Genomic DNA, 26,970 nt, shown 5'->3' on the forward strand with positions numbered 1-26,970 from the left:
GGAGAGCACCTTGCCCAGTGTGAAGTACTGAGACTCTCATTCACACAAGTCAATGCCCTCCTTTGCACCCTTACTAGTATGGATTGTATTTCTTCCCCACAGTAGGGGTGAACCATGGCTCGGTATTCTTAGAGTTAGGACTGCTTCACACATACATAGTTGGTTGAGTTGCATGTGCTCTCATCAAACGCTACATTCAACATGTAATGTGGATTGAGGGTTTTTAATGGAAATTGTTTTCTGTTTTATTGTAAAGCGCCACAGTGCCAGAAATGATGAGGTGGCACTATAAAAATGGTTTTAAATAAATAAATAATAAATAAAATAGCAGTGCCAAAACCTTCCTACATGGAAACTATTTCCATACATGACAGCCTTATTGTCTGAAATGGCAAATGGAATCTAGAAAAACATGGTAACTAATTACTAACAGAGCATCTAGGATTCTGCACATCCATAAACATACCACAAATAATGGACTACAGCTTATAGAGAACACTAAAATTAGTCAAACCTTTTTTTTGGTGAGAGACACAGGATGAAATAATAATAATAAAAAATATAAATCATTCTTCTTGAGAATTTTTTGAATTCATCCAGATCTGAAAATCTGACTCGGCTTATAAATATTTCCAATTTAGGGATTTCTCCTTGAAGCCAGAAATAGCTCTGTCCAGGATAATATGAACACTGTGATCCAAAAACACACACATTTGCACTGCAGCATCTACCTGCAATGTTCTTTTGCCTGCATAGCCAGTCCCATAGCCTTAAGTAGATGGGGAACGATGTTGGGGGACAGGCATGGGGCGGGGATGGTGGGGAAAATAATATGTTTTTAACCTCAAACTAAACTGCACTTGTTAATGGTGGATAAGGGCGACCAATCATGATGGCTATATATCTCATCTCCATTATCAGAGACACCCAGTTCGCACAATCACCGGGCACCATTTGCCTAATTTCCCCGTGCAGGAGTGGCTTGTTGTGTCATCCAAACCCAGGCAGTGTGGCTTGTTTGAGGGGCCCATGGCCTGTGGTTGGGCTACAATGTCCCAGAACACCAGTTGCTGGGAAAGTGCTCTGGCTCACATGTTCTGTTTGGGGCTTCCCATTGGGGCATCTAGTTGACCACTGTGGGAACAGAGTCCGGGACTAGATAGGCTTTTTGTCTGATCCAGCATGGCTCTTCTTTTGCTTTTATGGCATGCCTGTATTTAAAGGGCTGCCCAGTCCAAGTCCAGCTTAAAGATATAACCGTAAGAAGGGAGTGATCAGGACCCTTGAAGTTTCCTATCAAGAGTTAGCACCTGGACAGCAGGCTAAGGAGGCATATAGGCACCTTGTTACAGATCCCCCCTCATTATTTCTATTGTAATTTTTGTATACATTGTATGCATTCTTTAAAAATTTGCATCTATAAATATAAATTAGCACATGCAAGTATCATGCAAACCTATATCCTCTTCTGTCCTCTTATTTCGCAGTGCTTAAGTGGCCGCCATAACGGTCAGAGGTGAAACTGGCATCACCAAGGGCCTTGCTAGACCTGGTCGAAAATCTGGGGGAGAGGAGGGGAGAACTCGCGTTATGAATAACGCGAGATCTCGCCCTTATTTAAACGTGAGCTGCAACGAGCTCTGGAGGAGAGCTGTTGCGGCCGCCATTTTTTTTATTTTTAAAGAGGCAGCAGCATCGCAGGAGCCAGGAAAGGTAAGTAGTTTTTTTAAAAAGTCTCCTTCTCTCCCCCCCGTCCCTGTTCTCCTTCCCCCGCCTGCCCCCCGCCCATGATGTCCGATCCCCTGCCTGATGTCCCCCAGCCCCATCCTCCTTCTCCTGCCCGCCCCCCACCTGCGATGTCCGAGCCCCCGCCCTATGTCCCCCGGCCCCATTCTCCTTCTCCTGCCCGCCCCCCACCTGCGATGTCCAATCCCCTGCCTGATGTCCCCCAGCCCCGTTCTCCTTCCCCTGCCTGCCCCCCACCCACGATGTCTGATCCCTCGCCCGATGTCCCCCGGCCCCATTCTCCTTTTCCCGCCCGTGATGTCCGATCCGCCGCCCGATGTCCGCCACCCGCAATTCCCCCCCAATGTCCCCAGCCTCCATTTCCCACCCTCCAATGTCCCCGGCCTCCATTTCCCACCCTCCAATGTCCCCGGCCTCTGTTTCCCGCCCCCCCATGTCCCCGGCCTCCGTTTCCCCCCCCCCATGTCTCCGGCCTGTGATGCTTGGCCGGGGGATATGGCAGCACCGGGGACATGGGGTGGCGGGAAACAGAGGCTGGGGAAATGGGGGTGGCGGGAAACGGTGGCTGGGGACTCAGAGGCGGCGGGAGCACTGTGGCCCGTCCACCGCTTTTCCCGGCTACTCACATGTAAGTGCGGAAGCCAGGAAAAGCGGCAGACCGGTCCACACGTGCGTGGTCCTGGCCTCAGCCCGACCTGAGGCCGGGACCACAGGAAGAACCATGCTACAGATGGTTCTGGTTAGCGCGGTTCCAGGGCGGCTCGAGCCCTGGCTGAGGCCGGGATCCCCTGTGCATCATTTGGACGCACAGGGACGAGCATGGGCCTCACACTGCGCTAACCCCTGGTCTAGCAAGGCCCCAAGTCTTGGATGTCAAAATAGGAGAGGGACAAGGTTTTTATTTCAGAATAATTTCGCTTGACAGCTAAAGCCTATTTCGTAGTTAATTTCCCACAATATCTCACCATCTTCGCGTTTAATAGTTTGCTTATGTAATAAAATCCCTGGAGTCTCACAATGCATCCTCTCTCCTGAAACGGTCCCTGGCTTTTGTTACAATCAGCTTTGCTTCTGACCAAATGTTCTCGTGTTTTATCTCAGCTACACACTGCCAGAGATTCCCTTCCCCCCTGCCCCGCCTCTTTATTCTTGACAGGAGATTCATACTTTGGTTGAGAAGCACAACCTGTGATTGAGCACACCCACAGGGATGAAATGCTCTCCTAACTTTTCATGATTAGCAAAATCTAATTCCAGCACTAGCTTTAGCACTAGTCTTTCAAAAGACGTAGGGTAAGGGGAGCAACTTTGTGTGTGTAAATGTGTGTGGCTGGGGTCGGTGCATTCAGATATTTAGATATTATACTGAACAATATTCTTAAATTTAGTATTTTGAATCCAATAAAAGGAAGCATGTTAAATTGCTCTCTAGCTACCCCTTCTGGCCATATTAGACATCTACAATATGACTTAAGCCTTTTCAAAGATAGATATTGTTTATTTATAAATGTATTTATTTATTAGACTATTTATATTCTACCATCTGAGCCAGTTGTGGTGTAGTGGTTAGAGTGTTGGACTGGGAGTTGGGAGATCCAGGTTCTCGTCTCCACTTGGCCATAGAAGTTCATTGGATGACTTTGGGCAAGTCACAGACTCTCAGCCCAACCTACCTCACAGGGTTGATGTTTTGAGGATAAAATGGAGGAGGAGAAGGTACGCTGCCTTGATTTCCTTGGAGGAAAAAAGGCGGGATATAAAAGTAATAAATAAATAAAATAAATAAATAAAATAATTTGATGCAACAATCTCCAAAGTGATTCATAAAATATAGTAAAAACCATATATCTGTCTTTTAAAATAAAGGAGGGGGGAGAGAATACTTACAGTAGCAACAGACTAATAAAAACTGCAGGCGCCAGAATAGAGGGGCTGTAGCTCAGTGTGATAGAGCACATGCCTGGAGTGCAGAAGGTCCCAGGTTCAATCCCTGAATTCTCCAGGTAGGGCAAGGAAAACATCCTGCCTGAAATATTGGAGGGCTGCTGCCAGTCAGTGTTGACAATACTGGGCTAGATGGACCAATGTCCTGGCTTGGTATAAGCTTCCTAGGTTCCTTCCTAGATCAGACAGAATTTTGGTGCCACCACCAAGAAGGCCCTGCCTGTGGAATGGCCTACTGTACTTCAGGTGGTGAGGGCACATGAGGAACTGAATATACAAATAGTTTTATGAAATTATTTATTTTTATTACATTTTTATCCCCCTTTTGTCCTCTTTCAAGGAACCCAAGGCTTGGCCCCACCCCCTTTTGTCTTTCGTTAAAGCCCTATGATCAGAGACCGAAAGAACTGGGCATGTTTGAGGGTGGTTGGGTGGGGAAGAGCATTTTCCATCCAAGGTCTCCGGAAATGCCCCCCTCACCTCTGCCTCCTCCCACAATCCTCTCCCTCTGTGGCCTCCTCCCCCGTTCCTCGCACGTCCAAGGAAGATGCAGCTACTTGAAGCGGGCATCATACCTTGCCTAGCCTTGCAACTTTGCCTGTCCACTGTCAGGCAACTTATTTTCCACTGTACGCCTGTCCAGCGCGCAGCTCCAGGACCTGGACAGGTATATGCAGTGGAAAAGTAAGCTACCTGACAGCAGGCAGGCAGGGTCGGGAGGCGAGACAAGGCATGGCACCCGCTTCCAGTAGCTGCACCTTTCTTGGATGTGTGGGGGAGAGGATCGCAGGAGTGGGCAGAGGGACTGCTTGGGGCCTGTTTCCAGAGGCCCTGGAAACGAGCCTCCTGCTTCCAACCCTGCTGGGACACTGACTGACTTCCTAAGTGGGCCAGGGACATACACACAAGCCACATCACCAGTGTGCTGCTGATGCAGCGCACATGTCCCTGGCCCGCTAAGGAAAGTCAGCCAGCAGGCTGGCAGGGATGGGAACAGGAGGCACCCACAGGAGCAGTGGGGGTGGGGTGGGAAAGCGGAGCCCCTCCGCACACTTATGGTTGTCACAAAGAGGAGGGCCAGGATCTCTTCTTGATCATCCCAGAGTGCAGGACACAAAATAATGGGGCAGGCTCTAGCTGGACATCAGGAAAAACCTCCCGACTGTTAGAACAGTATGACAATGGAGCCAATTACCTAGTGAGGTGGTGAGCTCTCCCACCCTAGAGGCATTCAAGGTGCAGCTGGACAGCCATCTGTCAGGTATGCTTTGAGGTGGATTCCTGCATTGAATAGGGGGTTGAACTCAATGGCCTTATAGGCCCCTTCCATCTCTACTGTTCTATGGGTCTATGATTCTATGTCCTGCTGCGTTCAGCCCTGCCCATCCCTGCAATGTGGCCCCCAAGATCTTCTCTGAAATCAACGTGTCACCATTTTCAGCTATGTGCAGGAGAAGCAGCGGGATAAAAATGCCAACTGAGTGGGCCATAAGGCCATTGTTTACTTCCTCTTTCTTCCCCATGTGAAGAAAGAGGAAATATTGTGGGACAGAAACAGGGGGAAAAGCGACAGTAGGGAAACACGATCCCCTACCCCTGATCTGATAATGGTATGTGTCTTTTCCCCCTTCATTTTTTCTCAAGAGCAGTGGTCTTCTACTGGTCCAGACATGAGACCCACCTCGGACTCCTGACCTGCAACATGAGAACCACTTTCACCATTTTCTCTATGCCCAACATGGCAGCAACAGCTTTGCCACAACCGTTCTGGACTGATCTCGTAACCCACTTTTGGGTCATGACCCACATGGAGTAGATGCAGGGAGCCTGGTCTAGGTCTTAACTCCCACTCACCACCACCGCTAAAGTCCTGATCTGGATTGGGGCTTCTGCACCTGCTCTAGAGTAAAAATGAAAAAGACAGCTGCTAGACATGCATTTGGCCTTCAGCAGCTACCTGTTTGAGTATTGGAGAAACAAGTGCAATAATGCGCATAACTGAAGGAAAGGTTTATTGCCTAAGGAAACAAACTCAATGGTAGACTAAAGCAATAAGGACATGAATATTGCAACTGACATTTTAAAGGCGAGACATGGAAGAAATAAAATTGGCCAATTTGTCTAAAGGAAAAGAGAGTTATTATTATTATTATTATTATTATTATTATTATTATTATTATTATTTATATAGCACCATCAATGTACATGGTGCTGTACAGAGTAAAACAGTAAATAGCAAGACCCTGCCGCATAGGCTTACATTCTAATAAAATCATAGTAAAGCAATAAGGAGGGGAAGAGAATGCAAACAGGCACTGGGTAGGGTAAACAGGCACAGGGTAGGGTAAAACTAACAGTATAGAGTCCAAACAACATCAGGTTTTAAAAGCTTTAGGAAAAAGAAAAGTTTTTAGCTGAGCTTTAAAAGCTGCGATTGAACTTGTGGATCTCAGATGTTCTGGAAGAGCGTTCCAGGCGTAAGGGGCAGCAGAGGAAAATGGACGAAGCCGAGCAAGGGAAGTAGAGACCCTTGGGCAGGTGAGAAACATGGCATCAGAGGAACGAAGAGCACGAGCGGGGCAATAGTGTGAGATGAGAGAGGAGAGATAGGAAGGAGCTAGACCGTGAAAAGCTTCTTATTGGATCCAGGATTATAATGGAGTGGCTATAGGTAAGATTTGGCACTTTGTCACAAAACCAGCCCAGCCCACAATATGGAGCTTTGGGGGCATAGGCGCTTAGGGCATGGTTTATCTAGCTGGTATGGCCACAAATAGGTGTTGGTTCTGCTTTTATGATATAATCAGAAAAGAGAACAAGGAGTATCATTTTATGGCACACACTTGACTGGCCACACATGGATCTTTGTGGGACATTTTGATGCTGCTGCGATCCTCCCATTCGTCTCCCGCTCCTTCTGTTGTTTTTCCTGCTTCGAAATACCACCCTGAAAATCAGATTCTTCTGGCCGTAATGCTAATTGGCGCTATCTCCTGCCATGTGCAGGAGAGGTTGCGCCATACTGAATGGGCCACATGGTTGTTGCTTGCTTCACCTTTCTTCACAATGTGAAGGAAGAGGAAGCTGCTCATCCCTATTGTGGGACCAAAGACAGGCCATAGCTAGACCTAAGGTTTATCCCTGGATCATCCAGGGGTCAAACCTGTTCATCTGGGTGACACACAGGGGATCCAGTGCTCAGGCAGGGGTGAACCCTGGATGATCCCAGGATAACCCTTAGGTCTAGCTGTGGCCTCAGATGCAAAGCAATGTTAGGGAAATGCAATTTCCCCGTCTGATGATCCTCAAATAATGTACCCAAGCCACACATCAAGGTGTTTTAATGTCTGGCTTTCAAACGCACGTAGGTTAACTCACAGCACGGTCTTATGTGAGTTTACTCAGAAGCAAGTACCACTTTGTTCAATGGCGCTTATTCCCAAGTATTTGTGCACAGCATTGCAGCGACAAGCTATGGGATTAAGTGCTATAAAACATGATGTTTTCGTATGTGTTATTTATATCCCATAAGGCCAGCTTTTCATGTAAAGTGCCACAAAATTCTGCATGACTTAATGCTGGGTTTAGTAATTCTTTGGTTTAGTAGGTTGCCTCTTACGGTACAAAAGCTACCATGAAAAGGCCTCCACCGCCATCTCCATGCTTATCACACTATGATTAGCACTGTGGGAAAGTGTGTATATTCTGCAGTTGAAACAGAACATGCACTCATTTTTGGCATCCAGAACACAGCTTTGTGCCTTTAGATTGCACTACTTCCTTCCCACACTGCGCTCTTCTGTCTACATGTGAGAAAACAATGGTCGTTGTATTTGCTAGATGTACAGGAGTCAGTAGCAATCATGTCTTACATAGTGTTGGAAATGGTGTCCAAGACATTTTGCTGTTTGAGACAAGGAACAAGATGGCGCCCCCTCCCAATATATGTACAAAAGCCAACAACCAACAGCCAATCTTTCTTCAGTCCTGGTGATTGTGTAATGTGATGCACACTGAAGCAACCCCCAGCCCTTAACATCACAACACATACACTAATAGGAGCCGAGCTGGTGGTGACCCAACAGATCTTGGGGATCAAAGTGGATACTTCATGGAAAACATGAACCCAGTGTGAGGCAGCTGTGAAAAAGGCCAATTCCATGTCAGAGAGCATTAGGGGAAAGGACCACAGTTGGAATATTGTGTACATTTCTGGTCAGAGCATCTCAGAAAGGATATTGTAAAGCCACAAATGGGTAATCACAAAAGATCAGGGAGTGGAAGGGACTCCACTATGAGGAAAGGTGACAACATTGAGATTTCTTAGTGTAGAGAAGCGAGTAATGGGGAGACATGCTAAAGGTTTTTAATATCATCCATGGGTTGGAGAAAGTGGACAGAGATTGTTTTTTCTCCCTCTCTCATAATACTAGGACCCAGGGTCAACGAATGAAACTGATTGGTGGGACATTCAGGACAGACAAAAGGAAATACTTCTTTACACCATGCATATTTAAACTATGGATATGGTGATGATCACCAACATGGATGTCTTTAAAAATAGAATAAACACTAACATGGAGGACAAGGTTATAACTGGCTACTAGTTAAGATAGTGAGATGCTACCACCAGGATCATAGACAGCATGCCTTTGTATACCAGTTGCTGTAAAACAACAGGAGGAGAGAATTATTCTGCTTCTGAGCTTTCCACAGGAACTTGGTTGGCCATTGTGGGGAAAGGGTTCTGGACTAGAAAGGCCTTTGGTCTGATCCTACATGTTCAAATGCACAGTACTCCCAGTCATTCGCCAGCATGTGTTACAGTTTTTATTGGGTTTAGTGTTGGTTGTTTCAAATTCTTATATTTTTCTATGTCAGTTGTATATTATGTGATTATATTGCATTTTTAGGTTTTAATCTTTGTTTTAATCCAGTCATCTTTGGCTGTTGGGTGATACAGAAATGTAACAAATGCAATGCAATGAAATTGATAATAAACTTGTAACACTGTTGTAAAGCCCCTGCAGAAGACACAAAGCCATTGGTCTGAGTTGGCCATGTACTGCGTAGAGCTTGAGCAGCAGTGTTGAGGCATGTTTAGGGTGACCATATGGAAAGGAGGACAGGGCTCCTGTATCTTTAACAGCTGTAATGAAAAAGGAATTTCAGCAGGGGTCATATGTATGCATGCAGCACCTGGTGAAATTCCCTCTTCATCACAACAGTTAAAGCTGCAGGACCCCTGCTTTCTTTTGTATCTGGTCAAGAGGACAACAGTTAAAGCTGCAGGACCCCTGCTTTCTTTTGTATCTGGTCAATTGAGACTATTGCAACAAGCCTAGGGTGACCATATGGAAAGGAGGACAGGGCTCTTGCCCCTTTAACTGTTGTGATGAAGAGGGCATTTCACCAGGTGCTGCATGCATACAAGTGACACCTGCTGAAATTCCCTTTTCAATACAACTGTTAAAGATACAGGAGCCCTGTCCTCCTTTCCATATGGTCACCCTAGGCTTGTTGCAATAGTCTCAAATGGGTGCAAGTCAAAAGTATTACTGTTCTTTCTCTTTCATACAGGCCACTCATAGGAAGTGTTGTCATTCTCACTGCTGCTCCATTGATCGTATGGTAGTTATTGTTGGCAGTGGTCATGAGAAACTCGTCCAAGTGTGCTGTGCAGTTTCCCCACGTTGAAAGATTACAAGTCCCACAAAGTATCTGAAAAGTATCTTACTCAGAGGGTGAGGGGAGAGCAAATGTCTTAAAGTGTGAAATCTTGTCAAAGAAGTTTGGGACTCAACATTTAAGAACAGGCTTGAGTAATGTGGTTCACAATCCGATACTTCATCTTCTTGCCTGCAGCTGTGGTTTATAATCTCTCTTTGCAGAAGGGTAATGAATGATCCATCACTGGTTGCCTTTTATTGTGTGAAAATAAATTACTATTTATTTATTGTATTGCATTTCTACACTGTCCTATAGCCGAAGCTACTAGGAAGACTGAATCAAAATGGATGCTTAATTAATAATATAAATTTTTACATTAAGCTTCTGGGCGTTAAGGCCTAAAACATTCTGTTTCAACATTCCCTTTTGACACTTCCATATGCTTTGAAAGGTTACAGCCAGGACTTTGATATTAGCAAATTCCAAGTCTTCTATAAAATGACTGCAGTGTTTGAACCAGTCCCATTTCTTTTTAATTAAAGCTAGTTGGATTCCATTGCCCATTTGTATTCTTCCATAACTGGGAGATCTTTTAGGGAGAAGGAAAACTGGGCTGTGATGTAAGCCATCAGAGGTTCTCTTCAGTGTCACCAAAATGTTTTCCCATATGACTCTGACTCGCCACATCAAAAGGACTTGTCTCTTATTTATTTTAAGGATGCATATCCCAACTCCGGGTCAAGTGAGCTCCAGTACAGCTCTTAAGAGACTAAAACAATGCACAAAATATAGTTGCAGAATGATGAACGTCTCTCCCAGTTTGCCTCTTGGTCATGGGCAACTGAAGTGGGAGTCTGAAGGGACAAGATGTTCACGTCTCTCAATATCTTCTTCCTACTGCTGCTGTCCTTATGGGGCCTTTGGTGGAATAGGGCCACGCCAAGTTGAATGCTGCCAAGCAGCACTGGGTGCAGCTGTCTCCAGTGGGTGTGGCTTATTGTCACCCAGGACAATTGGAATGCAGCTTCTGGCTCATCTCTCAGTACGGGGTGGCCAAGAGTGACGTTAGACCTGTGTGATTATGAAGCTTCTTCCAGAGCTCCGTGGTGTTCTTGAAGGGCCGGTGTCAAGGATTGGCAAGGCTGGGCACCTACCAAGGATCCAAACCTCAGCAGATGGCCCCTGCCAAGACTCTTGAGTCTTCCTCCTCTTCACTATTGCAACCTGCTTATTCACCCACTTCTCATTATGGCCAGGCAATCATGGTGGTGTGAAGGAGGAGTAATAGAGGCCACTGCCTGCCTGCTCTTTGGCTTTCTGCCTGGCAAGCAAGCAGATGGGAACAGTGATGAAGACAAGAAAGAGCATCAGCAAAGAGCAAGGCTAGTGAGAAGATAGACTCATGGAGGAAGAGGGTGAGCTGGCCCTGTGTTCTTGCCACTGTCACCTTACCCACCTGCAGCAAACCCAAGGGAAATACTTGTGTACCTCCCTTGGTACTTGTGTTATATGTCGGGCTGCCCCTGAAGATGACTTCATTGCTTCAATGGATGCAGAACATGGCCGCCAGAATTTTGACTAATATGGACAGTTTTGTGCATATTACACTGACACTGAATGAATATCAATGGTGCCTCCCTATTTTTCCCAAGGCCCAGTTCAAGGTGATCCAAAAACTTAAAAGAGTGCCTCCTTCCCATATCAACCTGCTGCACCTTAAGATCTTCTGCTGAGGTCTTTCTCCAAGTTGCTGCTATTATTATTATTATTATTACTACTACTACTACTACTACTACTACAACTATTGCTCCATTATACTCCATGGGTCTGAAGTGGGTAATAGTCCATGAAAATCTTTGTCACAAGACTCTTTATTGTCCTTTATGCGAGGTATCTTATGTGACTACAATGGAAAGGGTTTCTTAGCAGTGGCAACCCAGCTATGGAATGGTCACCCTAAGAGGCTTGCCAAGAGCCACCACTGATTTTCCCTTCCTCAAGCTTTCTTCATTTCTTCAGCCTAATTAAAGGGGTGGGGGAGAGAAAGCCTTTTTATTGGTGCAATTGTTAAAGACCTGGGAGACAAAAGATGACAACAACCCTGCTGTTCCATCACAGATCACCCATTGCTCTACCAGAAGATCCTGATCTACCTTTTTGCCCCAACCTCACTGTAGATCCCAAATTAACTTGTTGAGAAAAATGATTATGGGTTAAAAACACTTGGTGAAACTTGTCTCCCTTTGGGACAGCTCTGTCCCTCTTGTCTTGTTGTCAAAGAAAACTTTGAAAAGACCTTTAAAAGCCCAGGAACTGGGTCCATCGATGGAAATCCAATAAAGTTACTCCAGGCAAGAGTTTCTTTGTGAGTCACTACAAGAGACTGCGCATAATTCCTGAAGCTTTAGCTTTTCATTGTCTCACAACCATTTCATGTGCCGAGGCAGGGCTTGTTAACAATTATACTCTTTATTCATCCAGAGCCCATTTTGTACCCTTGTCTGTAGGCAAGCCGAGTTTTCAGTTCCAGACTACTCACTTACGCCTGAAGGAGATCTGCCCCAGGAGACAGTGATGTATTCAAAAAGGTATCCCCTTACTGAATCTGCCTCTTTATCCCAGGAACGTTTTGACATCGACGGTTGCAGAACGGAGGCTGTGCATACCCGTACACTCATGAAAGCACCACAAAAGTTAAACTGAGCTCGGTGAATCCTAACCATCACTTCTAAAGATCAGATCTGTCTAAATTAAAACCTTTCAATTTCAATGTTTCAGAAGACACTAGCACCAAACGGTTTTCAAGGGCTATAAAGGGGAAAACAACAGCAAACATAAACAGCCCAAATAGTCTCAAATGTGTTTTCCTTTAATTAAATAAGAACCATCTGTCGGAGAGCGAGGGGGTGGGTGGGGGTAGGCAGGGGTTTGAAGTGGATGTAATCCATATTATCCCTACATTGGTTTCCACCCAGCCTCCATTATTCTGAAATAACGTCCTCCTTTTTCTGAAAAGGAGTAAATAAGCATACAACACATGGTACGTTCTGCTCCACCCGACTGGGCGGGAAGCTCCTTGTATAGAGGAGTATTAAACACTGACTACATGCAGATTTCAACTTGAGAACGGTGAACCTGGAACTTGCTTCGTAAAACCAGTTGCCTTTAAAAACAAAACAAAAAACAAGGGCTCCAGGAAAACCCGCATGGCATGGAACCAGCTGGCAAAACCCAGACATCTTAGTTAAGGTACAGGATGCAGCTTCAAGCCCTGGAGGTCATAACGTTGGTATTTCTCTGGGGGCCATTAAACACTTCGGCACAAAGCCCCATGACCAGCCTTCCTCAACCTGGGGCGCTCCAGATGTGTTGGACTACAACTCCCAGAATGCCCCAGCCAGCTCGCTGGCTGGGGCATTCTGGGAGATGCAGTCCAACACATCTGGAGCGCCCCAGGTTGAGGAAGGCTGCCCTAGACACAAACACGCACAAGTGGTGTTTCCTCTAGGGAGCTGCAGAGTTAGATCAGACAACCTGACAAAATGGGAAAGAGCCTCTAATCTGTCCACATATGAGAGCCAGTGTGGTGTAGTGGCTAAAGTGTTGGATCCAGGTTCTAGTCACCACTCGGCCATGGAAACCCACTGGGTGACTTTGGGCCAGTCACACACTCTCAGCCCAACCCACCTCACAGGGTTGTTGTTGTGAAGATAAAATGGAGAGGAGGAGAATGATTATGTACGCCGCCTTGGGTTCCTTGGAGGAAAAAAGGCGGGATATAAACGCAATAATAAATAAATTAATAAATAAATATGAGCCAAATTCATCAATACTTAACTTTCCCATGCAGACGATGATGCAGAGCCAGTGAACTTACTTGTATTATCAAAGGGGATCTGTTTACACTCAGTGGCTGGCCATGGGCAATAGTACACCGCTCCTCCTTCCACGATGTCTGGCTGGGTCGTGTTAGCTTTAGGTGCTCCGACTAAAACGCTAACTCTGCAAAACATTGGGAAAAGTTTCTTTCATGAGTAACAAGGATGAGTCTGAAATATCAAAGCTTGGTTCTTTTGTTGAAAGACTGCTGTTTGCGGAACGTCAGCCCAACCACTATTAAAAATCGTATGATTATGCAAAGCAAAAAAATAAATAAATGGCTAAGGTAATATCAAAGAATCACTCCCCCCTTTCTGGATTCTCCTGTACATCATCAAGGTCAAATGAGAACCTACGGCTCCCACACAGCCAGAACAGTGTTGTTTATGGGGTCAATGGGGAGATCAACAGCAAAAGAGCTGGATGTCATTATTTATTTAAACAATGTTTCCTCAACACTTTCCCCAGGAATTTGTTTGCTTACAGAAGGATAGAAGCAGAGACAATCCAATTCCATGGTACCAATAGCTTTTACCCACTAGAATCACAGAATAGTAGAGTTGGAAGGGACCTATAAGGCCATTGAGTCCAACCCCTGCTCAATGCAGGAATCCACCTTAAAGCATCCCTGACAGAGGGTTGTCCAGCTGCCTCTTGAATGCCTCTAGTGTGGGAGAGCCCATGATCTCCCTAGGTAACTGGTTCTATTGTTGTACTGCTATAACAGTCAGGAAGTTTTCCTGATGTCCATCTGGAATCTGGCTTCCTGTAACTTGAGCCCGTTATTCTGTGTCCTGCACTCTGGGATGATCGAGAAGAGATCCTGGCCCTCCTCTGTCTGACAACCTTTCAAGAATTTGAAGAGTGCTATCATGTCTCCCCTCAGTCTTCTCTTCTCCAGGCTAAACATGCCCAGTTGTTTCAATCTCTCTTCATAGTACTTTGTTTCCAGACCCCTGATCATCCTGATTGCCCTCCTCTGAACACGCTCCAGCTTGTCTGCGTCCTTCTTGAATTGTAGAGCCCAGAACTGGGTGCAATACTCTAGATGAGGCCTAACCAGGGCCAAACAGAGAGGAACCAGTACCTCACACAAGTTGGAAGCCAGATAGCTGCCTTTATGTTTTTGTCATGTGTTAGGGTGTGTGTTTTACTGACCTGGTTGTTGGCAGATAGGTATACAACATTAATTTGGGAATGGTCAAGTACATATATATTTCAGTGCAAATATGTGTTCCAAGAAAAAGCAATTGTTTCTGCATAATATATGTGTAAGGCACTGACAAACACTTATGTCCAGTCCCTTTCAAGTTTAAATGTAATGCATCTGATACTGGAGGCAATATATAACCTTCATGACTAGTAGCCATGGGGGCTGTTCACACAACACACTAACCTATACTCAGTGGTTGATTGTGGGTTGTTTTGAACTGTGGGTTGTTTGTTGAACTGTGAATTACCATGTTGACTGAATGCAACATGTTTTCCGCAGGGTGGGTTATCAAGTTGTCTAAAGCCATGCAGTATGGCTTGCTAACCACCCTGAACAACCCGACAACAAACATGGGTTCTCTTGCACCTGTACCTCTCCACACTATAGTGGCCCAGAGCTGAAGCCATCTTTAAGACCAACATTTCCCATAATTTTGTCCTCTCTTCAATCTTTCTCCCATGACAACTGCTAAAAGAACCGCTTTAAGCCCTCTTTTCACCTCTCCACAACCTAAACCAGCATTTTAAAAGTTTCACTCAACCTTCTCACCAAAAGTGGAGATGCCACACCACTGAAGGCAAAATGTGTTGATTGTCTAAAGTTACTCTCTTAAGCAGCATGCCCAAAGGACTTGGCAAAATAGATGCAAGAACCAAAGCAGGCCATCTGCAAGCTCATTAACATGCCATCAGTGGTGAACACCAATGAGCAAGACCAGGAACTTTGCTGTTTTCTGCCCGCCTCCAGCATTTATGGCTGCTGTGATGATGATGATGATGATGATGATAGGCCCAATTCTATTTTTACTGAGATCATGAGAATTTCCTTGTATAACACAACCGAAAGCCTGCCTGTGCAGCAGATGGCCTGGAAGCCTCACAAAAACAGTGCACCGTCTTTGGTTGGTTGTTCCTAGCATGTGAGGTGTGAGGTTCGGATGTTTTGGAAAGAGCATGCACAGGAAGCAACATGACCTTACAGAGCACTTGAATGGGATGGAGTGAATGGGGTGCCCGCACCAGCAGTAATTACACCCGTCCTTTCACTCCATCCCATGCAGCTGTCTTCTAATTTTTTAAAAAAAAACCTGTTGAGGAGTTTTGCATAAATGCGCTGAAGTACAGTAACCGAAGCAGTAATTGCTCCGAAAAGGAGCTGTGATGGGGATGGGTCAATAACTCCCATCTGTTGACTTCATCAAGATGTGGGGAAGTGTCAGAATGGAGGGAAACACTGTCAAGTGCAAGTTCAAGGCTTAATATTGAGAGGAAAACATTGCCAAATTATTCCCCACCCCCCAACTTTGCTGCTCCTGTTCGGAGCACTTACTTCAATTGCATTTTCTCTCTCTTTTTCGCTGTTTCTGATTTGTGCAAATGGGCGCATACTTTCCATTAGTATTATTTACCCCCTCGTCCTTTGCAAGTGTGAGCAAATTGGCCTACTGTATGTGCATCATCAACTTGTCAATTTCCTAGTACACTTCCTACTCTACTTACTCTTTGACAGATGTAAAATACAATGAAACTGACACAGTAAGATTACGCATAGCGGACAGGTGATTCAACAACAACAACAACAGCCCATTTGCGTATTTCTAAAGCACCAGGAACAAACAAAACAACAACAACAACAACAACAAAAAGGTGGTGATGGAGTTATGGTCCTTCCAAAATGCCATTTCAGCATCAGTGGAGGGGCAGTCACTAGCGAGGGAGGCTGGAGGCAGCACCGATGAGGTTGCAAGGAGCACAGGCTTTTTTGCCACCCTTTCCAAGCAACACCATAGTGGCTTGAGATGAGCCACACTGCTGGGTTCAGATGTCATGAAAAGCCACCCTGAGAACAAGCTAACCTCCACAGCCCTACTAGAAGCTATGGGTTCACAGGGTGGCTTGTTTATGCAAAACTGCCCATGCTGAATTGTCTCCCCTGGGTTTGCATGTCATGGTAAGCCACGCTGACACTAACAAGGCTAGCAACCCACCGTGGCTTATCATGATGTGCGAACACAGTCTTCGTCACTATGCTACATCTGCTCCTCGCAGGCCCCTGCTCCAAAGCTGGCAATCTATACACCTGCATCTGCCCCGCTCCGATTAATTCATCCAAACCGTACCACCATGTTTCCTAAGCAGGCTATGGTATAACCACCACCCCAACTCTGCTTGATTCATTTCCCCAAACATTGAGATTACTGTCTCCTGGCCCCAGTCCACATCCCCTCCAAAAATGTGAGACTTCAGTCCCATTCACTCATGCACAGCCAACATCAGGTGATGACTTGTATGTATGAATGGGACAACACGGATCAAACACATCTGTTCAATTGCAGCAATTGACAGTTTGCAACACAGTGGTTTCTCTGAAGCCCCACTGATGTCTAAGCAGTGTTTTTTTAGCTGTGTATATTTATTGTTTTATACTGTATGCTTTTATCTGTACGCTGCCCTGAGATCCTAATGATATAGGATGGGATACAAATGTAATAAATAAATAAATAAGCAACCAGAGATACCACAGGACAACTGTCAGGAGAAAACTGTTGTGTGCACAAAACCAGACAAGTTTAGTTGGATTTCCTGCCCAGTTAAGACAACTTAATAGCGTTTAATCCTGTTGAATTCAGTAGAACAGAAGCAGCAGAATTCCAATTTTCTTCAAAGATGCAAAAACCAACACTCAATGGAGTGCTTCCAGACAGAGACTTCTAGCGCTACCAAACATTTTGCAGCGATTCTGTCTTTTTCTCCTTAATGAAAAAAGGAAAACACTGGAAGAAGCTGTGGGGGAAATACTGGAGGGTTTCAAATTGGAGACAACAATGCTTGGACACCCCATAACATTCTGTGAATGAGGCAGGGGCAACTGCATGATAAAAGACCTGTCCGGAAGTACCCACGGTCATTAAAACACAGAGACAGCTCGCTCTAGACCAGCTTCACGGGTGCTCTGTTGAAATGTATTGAGTTTCCCTGCTTGTGCATTTTCAGGAGGGGCTCTATCAGCCTAAACCCATGGGTAGAGCTCAAGCAGCTTGCGGATGATGCTGTCAAACCAAGCTACTCATAGACGTTCACCTGTTACAGCTTTATAGAAGCTGCTACTGAAATCTCAGAGATTTGTGCAGTTCTGTTGGTCTCAATAGCACCGAACCCATATCAATCCACTGTCGAGACTCAATTGAACTGTAGATTTGTGATTTGTGGGGCATCTGGTTCAGAGACCAAAAGACCCGATGCAATGTGATCTATCCACATGAACCACAACACAGTTAAAAGGCAGGAATTGTGTTGGTTTTACTACCATTGGGATCAATCGAGCTGCTACAGTCTACAATAAATGACACAGCATCCACTAAACTCTTTGGGACTTTACACAAGAGGTGGAGGCTGGCATCTATGGGATTGCTATACTACACCAAGAATTTGCACTGGAACATTTTTACAGATGTCCTAGTCAGCGGCGCCCTCCCATCTGCAGACTCAATGGCACAAACCTAGGCATGCCTGCTCAGAACTAAATCCCACTGAGCTCAATGGATCTTACCCCTGGGTAAGTATGCCATAGCGCTATGCACACTTGTTTGGAAGTATGCCTCATTGAACTTAGTGAGACTTATGTTCTAAATAATAATAATAATAATAATAAAAATATTTCTAACCCGCCTCTCCATCCTGATTGAGGTGGGGAACAACAAGTATAAAATACATAAAATATTAATCAAAACACAGTTTACGTTGTTAAAACTTCCTAAAAACATACTAAAAGCATCCTAAAATTCCAGTAAAGCTGTCAAGGATTAAGTTGCAGGGCTGGAAACCAAAATCCCCTGACTTGGGACTAAGTACTTTGTTGGGCTTACTTCTTAAGTGCCCCCCTGCTAGCTACTTAAAAGATCTGGGTCCTGGCCCACAGACACAAAGTTGCATACCGCAAATGCATCTTCATGTGTGAAACCGTTGAAACCATCACATTCCATAGAAGGCGAGCCCACTTCCATCGCGTAGCTGCAAATCGCTTTTTCACTAGGTTTACACCCCAGCCCCAAAACACCCCAGCCAGTTCAATTAATTGACCCATTACCCCCAAATTAATTGCCCGCCCAGATGATCCAGACCCTATTCCAAAACCAATTTCTCTTCCATGCATAGGATGGGGGGTGGGGGAGTGCGGGAGTTGTACGATCCCCACTGACGCCCAAGGCAGTAAAACGACCTAAATGGCTCGTTTGTCAATGGATAACAATGGATCCAGATCCTGTCCTCCGGAGCACTTGATTCAAGAGATCCTAAAATAACGCTATCCCAAGACAGGGGTGATTTTTGAGTGGAGGTGAGGGGTGGTGGCGGGATGCGGCGCGTTTCCCCTCCGGCACTCTCCGAGCGGGAGCCTGCCAGGCTCTCTGCCGTCCAGCCCGACGGCGCGGGGCGCTACTTACGCGTGCGGCGCGGGGCTGTAGAAGTCCAGCGCGTAGCCGAAATAGCTGCCGTCGGGGCCGCTGTAGACGGCGACTTTCTCCTGGTCCAGGTTGAAGGCGCGCGGCGTCCCCGCCAGCGGCGCCAGCAGCAGCAGCAGCGAGAGGAGCGCGCCGTCGCCCGCCGCGCAGCGCCTGCACCACGCCGTCGAGGGCGGCAGCGGGAGCAGCCGCCTCCGCCGCCGCCTCCACATCCTCCTGGCAGCGGCTCCCGCGCTTCGCCTCTCGCGCTGGCTGCCCGGCAGCCCCAAGCGGCCAGCGGCCGGAGTCGGAAGGCGGCGCCGCCGCTGGGAGCCTCACAGGGCTACCTCTGGCCGCCACCCCCGCGTCTCGCTCCTCTGCGCGCGCCGCCCGCCAGGAGATGGCATGGCGAGGGAGGCGCAAAGCCATTCGCCTCCAAACTTCCAGCCGCCGCCGCGGGCTGGCTGAGGAGAGCGCGCAAGGCGGCCTCTGCTCGCGGCGCCCCCTGGTGTCGTTCGCGCGCCGGAGCAGGGAAGCGGCGCGAGGACCAGCGGCCTCTTGCAGCGCAGGCTGGTGGCTCCGGTTTCGGCGGGACTAGTCATCCACGCTGGGTTTCAGTCGGAACCAGCCAGAACTCTAAAGGAGCTCTCCAAGGTGCTGAGCCTATTTGGGGATAGGGTTCGGCCCTTTAGATAGCCCCGTTAGAGTTCTGGCTGGTTCTGACTGAAACCCAAAGTGGATTCACTACTCCATTGACATCCGAGACACCAACTTCCACTGGTCTTGCTAGAGCGCTGCAGAGAGAGGGAGGAGAGATTTTCCTCAGAAAGGACCAAGTAGTAGGATGTGGACAACAACCAGCCGCAGCGTCTGGAGAGAGGGACTAGAACTAGTGGAGGCTGGTGACTTCGATATCAGTAGGGCTGTGAATCTGCTCTGGATTTCAGTCAGATCGTTAAAGGAGTTACCTAAGGTGGTGCAGCACCTGGGGTAGCTCCTTTAGAGTTTTGACTGAGACCCAGAGCAGATCCACAGCCCCACTGACATCAGAGGCACCAACCTCCACTCATTACACCATAAGAGCCCTGCTGGGTCAGACCAAGGACCCATCTTGTCCAGAGTTCTGTTCAAACAGTGGTCAACCAGTTGCCCATGGTAAGCCCACAAGCAGGACGTGAGTGCAACGGCACCCTCCTGCCCATGTTCCCCAATTAGCATACCTTGGCGAACTGCCTCTGGGACGATAGCATATAGCCATCAGGACCAGTAGCCATTGATTTGTCTGTAAACTGCTGTGGTGAATGGCCCTGTCTGCTGTGCTTCTCTTGCAGACATTTAAGCTTTGCATTGAATAATCCCAGACTGAACTTTTCACTGCCACTGCCACCCCCGCACTATTTGCGCGCACACACACACACTTCATTTATGTATAAACAACTTCAGACCAGGAGAGCACCTTCTCCCTTATTTATTTATTTATTACATTTCTATACCGCCCAATAGCCGGAGCTCTGTGAGCAGTTCACAAAAGTTAATCCCTTACCAACCTGCCCGGCCACTGAGATCATGATAGGGCCTGCTCCCGGTGGTTCCACTTGGACCTATGACCCCAATTGGAGTCCACCAGGAGAAGAGCCTTTAGTGTGGTGGCTCCTTCTCTTTGGAACTCCCTGTCCCTGGAGGTCAGACAGGCACCAACTCTGTGCTGCTTCTGGCGCCTCCTGAAAACAACCCTTTTCAAGGAAGCATGCCTCAAGTGACCAGCCACCATTTTTATAGGCACTTTGTTTGAAAATTAACAATTTTAATATGCTGCTTTAAGCTTTTTATATTTCTATGGTTTTATTCCTACGTTCACCACCTCTGAAATCTATTTTAGATATGGAGTGGTATTGCTAACACTTAGAAGACATTGTGCAGCTGTATTGGCTTTTTCTTTATAATGGATTTTCTGTGGTAAGAAAAATATATGGAAAAAACCGGTGGAAAACACAGGGTTACGAGTGGAAGTTGATGACTGGACCATGTAAAATTCTACTAAGGAGACATGGTGATGATGCCATAAAGGCCTCATCTGGAAGCATCCACAGTCTGCAATGGAGCTAAATTATCCATTGTTCTTTTCTGCCTCCACACCACAAAGCAAAGCAGACCCATGCTGGATCATACCAAGGATCCATCTAGTCCAGAGTTCTGTTCACACAGTGTCCCAGCTGTCGACCAGGGACCCACAGACATAACATGGTGCAACACCCACCTGCCCATGTTCCCCAGCAACTGGTGTATATACACTTCCTGCTTCTGATCCTGGAGCTAGCACACAACCATCAGGGCTAGTAGCCACTGATAGCCTTCTCCACCAGGAATTTATCCAACCCCCTTTTAAAGCCATCCAAATTGGTGGCCATCACTACATCTTGTGGTAGCGAATTCCAGTTTAACTATATGTTGTGTGAAGAAGTACTTCCTTTTATCTGTCCTCTTCCTCACACACGTCTAAAGACTTATCCTCTAAGACCTTATCTTTGCTTTGACTGGGGGGGGGGGGGAGAAGAAATATTGAAGAGCAAATTGAGAACATCCGGACTGAAGGGATTTAAAAACAAAGCCTGAGCCATAATAGGGAGCATATACTAGCAGTATGAATGCATTTGCTGCAGGCACAACGACTTGGCCACGTCCAGCAACTGCAAGTAAGAGTGAATTTATTTCTAAGGTTAAGTGTACTGCCCTAAGCTGTCATCGCCAGCTTGCACGAGCTCACTATATTTGACTTTTGAGAGTCTCCTATCAACTGCAGTGTTAAGTGATACATAATCATAGCTATTGTGCAGCTATTTGGGGGCTGAAATTAACAAATCAGCTTTGTGTAGCAGGAGGAACTGAGCCATACTAGAGCTATGCTAGTGACCACATACAAAAGAGGGCAGGGCTCCTGCAACTAACTGTTGTGATGAAGAGGGAATTTTAGCAGGTGCTGCATGCATACAAATAACACCTGCTGAAATTCCCTTTTCTATTCAACTGTTAAAGATACAGGAGCCCTGTTCTCCTTTCCATATGGACACCCTAGAAAACAGTAAATTACAAGTGTGCTCATATGGGCACACTGGGAAGTCTCAAAAGAGAGTAGGAAAAGTGCCTTTACTTGAATACTTCCCCAAATGTGTGGCTTTTTGTTCCACCTTCTTAAGTGACAGTAGTTTTGAATCAATCATATTTTTGCAGTGTTTTAGAGAGGAGAAAAAACTGGAAAATAATTAACCATTCCTTCCCTTCTCTTAAGGAAAATAAAGCTGTGATTGTGAAATATGGAGAAGCAGCTGACCCTGAACCTCTGCCTCTCCAGTCTTTACCTGGTGGGTGCATTGAAATAAAAGTAGGAAAAGAAAGTGGCCTGGTTCAGACAACACACTAAACCATGCTGCTTAACCACAAAATGGTTAAGGGAACGCATTACCCTTAATGCATTCCCTTAATCATTTTGTGCTTAAGCAGTTGGTTTAGTGTGTTGTCTAAACCAGGCCAGTGTCACTTCCCCCTTTAGAATTACCCTAATGAAAACTCTTTATCTCTCAGGGCAGGGTGGGGAAGGAACAGAAGAGATCTCCAAAGGAAACCCTGATCAGTGCAAACAGACCCTTCTCCCCCCCTCCCAAGGGTCTGCGTTTATTTTACAGAGCCCTTGCCCACCCAGAAGAACACACAAACAAAACCCAAACCTCAGCACTGTCTCTGACCCTCTTTCAAGCTAGAATGAAAGGGGAAAAAACACAGGGCCATCTTAAAAGACAAACAAGATAGCCTTTCTGCACTCCAAGACCTCTTCACTTTGGTGTCGAAAGGATGCCTCAAGTGCCCTTAACTTGCTCTCTTTGCAGGAAACTTCCTGGGGGGAAGCAGTCAGCTGTACTTGATTATCTCTATTCAAGACACATTCCTCATTGGGATTCAATAATACAGCTCCATATATCAGCACTGCACCCGCGACCTCATTTCTCCAGTTGTGCCATTGAGGAGTGCAAATGTCAGTGTTAAAACAGGGATGAGTGGGTTAGAGACAGTAGGACCAGCGACCGCATTGCAGGCATCTTCAGGTGGGAAATCTAGGATGCAGAAGGAAAATTAGGGTCCACACATAAACTAATCAGCATCTTTGGTAATCTGGATGGTTTTAGAGCGATTCCATCCATTCATTTTAGGGGAGTATTTTCTATTTTGACTGGCAACAGCTCCTCAGTGTTTGTCTTTTGCAGCCTCACCACCAGAAATCCTCCAAGTTTAAATGGTGGGATGGAACACGTGCTTTGCTTCTGTATTACAGCCTCTTCCACCAGATCTGACTTTTAGGTCATAGATTGAAGTCAAACTGAACAAGAATCCTCTTGACGGATTTCCTTAAAACGTCTGAAACACTTTGTTCAAATCAGTTATGAGCAAGTTCTTCCTACCCCATTTTGAGTGGGCCAACTCGAATTAATTTGGGCCCAATATCCACTCATTTTGGACTGGCCCTAGTCTGAATTAGGCCATGTCACCTCTCCACTACCAATCTCCCTCCATATTACTGTTCCACTTATGCAGTTGCTTCTACTAGATTCCTGGCAATATCCCCTGTCCCATGCAACCCCCTTGTCACGTCCCATGACATTCAGGAGAATCCTCCCATCCTCACAGAGTGCCTTTTGAGATGTTCAGGGACTGCAAGAGGTTGAGAAAGCCTCGTTGCATGAGTGCCCTTACGCTTGCACAGCTTTGGATCCAACTCAACTGTTAGATGGCTGTTACCAAGTCATTTTGTTATAAAACACTTTAATTTTTCTTAGGTATCTATTAAAATACTCTGCATGTACAGCCATGTTTGATACAACTTACCAAGTATCAAACAGAATACAAAATGTTTGCCAGAAGCAAGATTCAATCCGAACTGTTATGAGTGGTTTTCAAATCAAATTTAAGAGCTTAAACCCTACATATATTAAATCTACTTTGATGTGATTTTAAACACACTCTTCCCTCATCTCCTTTTATCAGTCTGTCTCCAATAGTCGTTGCTCCCAATTTCATGGGCCTCTAAACTCTTGTAGTACCGCTCCTAGTCATTAATTACATACAATCCTTATTTATATAGACCCTGCTAAGACATGGTGGTTAAGCATTTTGATCTAAACATTAAAGCTTAGCGTGTTGTGTGAACTGTGACTCGGCATCTTGTGTGAACTATTCCTAGTCATGGTGGTTACTTAGCCATGGTTTAAATATGCTCCCTAACATTTGCTACAAAACGGTTAGCAGCCTAACCATGGCTTAATGTGTTGTCTGAACAGGCCCATATTAAACATTCATGAAAGCACTGGCTTCCAGTTCATTTTTGGGCCATAGCTAGACGGGGCGATATCCTGAGGATCGCCCAGGGATCATCCCTGTGCATCCACATGGCACACAGGAGATCCCAGGAGCAGGGAGGGATGATCCCTCCCTTTCCTCGGGATATGGCCCTACAGTTGTAGCCTGCTTTTTACGTGGTCTTGGGATGATCCTGAGACCACGGAATGTGTGGGCGGGTGTCGCGGTTTGTTCTGCCTCCTCACGGTTACTCATGAGGAGCTGGGAACCGCGCATGGGTGCAGAGCTCCTCAGGAGCGCTGTGCCCTTGGGGGGGGGGGGGAGAGCAGGAAAAATTGTTTTAAATTAAAAAAAACCTTACAATTTGCATTCTAGAGCTCCTGCGCTCATCTCCTTTAAGAAAAAAACAAACGAAATGGCGGGAGCGACATCCTGTTCCTCCGAGGTCACTGTGTGTAAACAGAGGGGGAGTTTACACCCCTCCGTCGCACTAGACCCGTAGGTCTAGCTGAGGCCTAGGTCCCATCAAAGTGCTGCTTATCATCTTTAAAGTCCTAAATGGGTTTTGATCAGTTTAAGTGAAGTATTGCCTCCTCCCACACACGCTACCCAAACCCTGATATTAACTACAGATGTCCTTCACCAGGTACCCTCACTAAGTGAGTTGCATCAGGTGGCTACTGGAGAAAGGGCCTTGTCAGTGGTGGCAGCCCACTTACGGATCCTCCCCCCGCCATCGTGACCAGCCTTTGTTGTGACCTTTTAGAGGCCACATTTTTGTTTCCCCAGAATTTGAGTTGTGAAGTTCAATTCCACTGAATTTTAAATGTCACATTTTTACTGATGTTTCATATTTCTCATTTTGATTCTCTACCACTGAAATTTTATGCTAACTTTTAAAGCTAGAATTTGTTTTCTATTGATTTTTCTATGATGACTGTATGTTAACATTTTATTTGGAAGCTACCCAGAGAACACTATTAGGTTGCATATAAGTTCCGTAAATACATACAAGCTAGGTTTTAGTGGTTGCCCCAGTTACACTATTCCTTAGAGTTTCAAAGGTCTTGCTTCAGCATCTTCTGAGAAGTGCCGCAAAACCTGATGCTGGCTAATTATGAAATCTAAACTAGCACTGGATGAAAAGAAAACTTAACATGGGGATTTTATGCTGTTTTCAAAAAGAAAGAAAAAAGTTTAGGTGTCTTACATGAGTGCATGGATTCTGACAAGTTTCACATGTAACGGCAAATCATGGGTTAATTAACCCACAATTTGCTGTACATGAGTGGGAGTGAACGAGGGCACTGCCTCCTGTGTGCTCCCTGCTTCTTCCTTTAAATCAACAACTTATGATTGCCCTGCTTATAGGTTGTGAGGGTGACATCAAACCCCAAGTGATGGGTTGTTTAGGGGCTAAATAGCACAGGGGTTAACTCATGGTGTTCTGAGGTTTGCATACATGCTCATAACTTGGGATGATTGTGGGTTAATTAAAAGCAGAAGGAGTGCATGGGAAGCAGTATGACTGCTCAGTCCAGTTTGATTTGCTGTGACGTGTAAACTGGGTCAGGGAGTGTGTGTGCGTGCGCATTAAACTGTTATAACTCAGTCATATCTCTAGGAAGGAAATATGAATACAAAGATTGCTGGGGATGGGGTGGGGGGAAGCAAGCTTGTATATTATAAAATGGAGCCAAAGATTACAGTGCCAGCTACATGATCATGAGACTGGGATGAGGGTTGCAAATCATAGCAACTTTAACTGGAACTCCTAATTGTTTCAATAGCCAGTTTAGAGTTAGTAAAGCACATGCTAACCTTCCAGACATCTGACTTCTGCATAATAGTATATTTGTGCATACATGTAATTTTTTAAAATATAAAAGCTTTCCCCCATTGCAGCTCACTTTTCTATTCCCCCTAAACAGCTCTTCCAAGAAAAAATAAATAACTGCAAGCCAATTAATGCAGTGCTTGCTTCAAAAAGTGATTTTGTATATGATCTGAGTGCAGAAGTGTTCATTGATTTTAAACTGCCATGTCTCCCTTGTTGAAAGAAAATTCTTTGAAAGTCCACCTGTCCAGGAAAAGCTCTTAGCAGAGTAGTATCCATCAAGGGGACAACATAACTTCCAAGTGTACTGCCCTATGTCAAAGAGAACTTCTTTTTTGTAGCACTGTTGAAATCTCCTTCAAATACGTACTTAGGTCAGCAGGACATTTTGCAATTAAGATGCACATTTCTGCCTCCTCTGATATTTGGAGTAAGGAATGAGGAAGTAGTAAGGCATCTGAATCAGGGCCAATCACAGTTATGGGATGTCTGAACACCTTGGCTATTACAAACTTGACAAAGTAGCCCATTTATAAAAAAAAACACACCCAAGAACCCCTTATTCCTTAGAATACATATTTGGTATAAAGATATTTCTATGCCAGATCAATGGTGTCTAGATCTAGCGAACTCCACATGACAATGATGCATTACTCTAAAGGTGGTACAACACCGTTTCTTTACGTTCTGAAAAATGGGAGCAGTTACTAGGTTGCCTCCAGCAATTAGTTTTACTAGGCTTTAAAGTAAATATTTACCACGAAAGAGGTCTAATATTTCATCAAAACATTACGTCTTAAGACTTTACTCATTATCCAGATCCTTCATGACACATTTTGTAATTATAAAGAAGTGAATAAATCAGTTAGGCAAGGAGGGAACACTATTTGGGTAGCT

At 45.6% G+C, this 26,970-nt stretch overlaps 1 protein-coding gene across 1 annotated transcript in view; it reads right to left on the minus strand.

Annotated features, from left to right (window-relative positions):
* Positions 1–19,123, minus strand: part of ITGA8 (integrin subunit alpha 8) — a 155,652-nt gene extending 136,529 nt beyond the window's left edge. The window contains exons 1-2 of the mRNA XM_063147540.1: positions 18,894–19,123; positions 13,238–13,362 (exon numbers count right to left, since the gene is read on the minus strand). Coding sequence (XP_063003610.1) covers positions 13,238–13,362; positions 18,894–19,123 — 355 coding nt within the window. The remainder of the gene's footprint in view (positions 1–13,237; positions 13,363–18,893) is intronic.
* Positions 19,124–26,970: the final 7,847 nt, after the last annotated feature.

The sequence above is a fragment of the Elgaria multicarinata genome, chromosome 1 (assembly GCF_023053635.1).
Source record: "Elgaria multicarinata webbii isolate HBS135686 ecotype San Diego chromosome 1, rElgMul1.1.pri, whole genome shotgun sequence".
Classification (NCBI taxonomy): domain Eukaryota; kingdom Metazoa; phylum Chordata; class Lepidosauria; order Squamata; family Anguidae; genus Elgaria; species Elgaria multicarinata.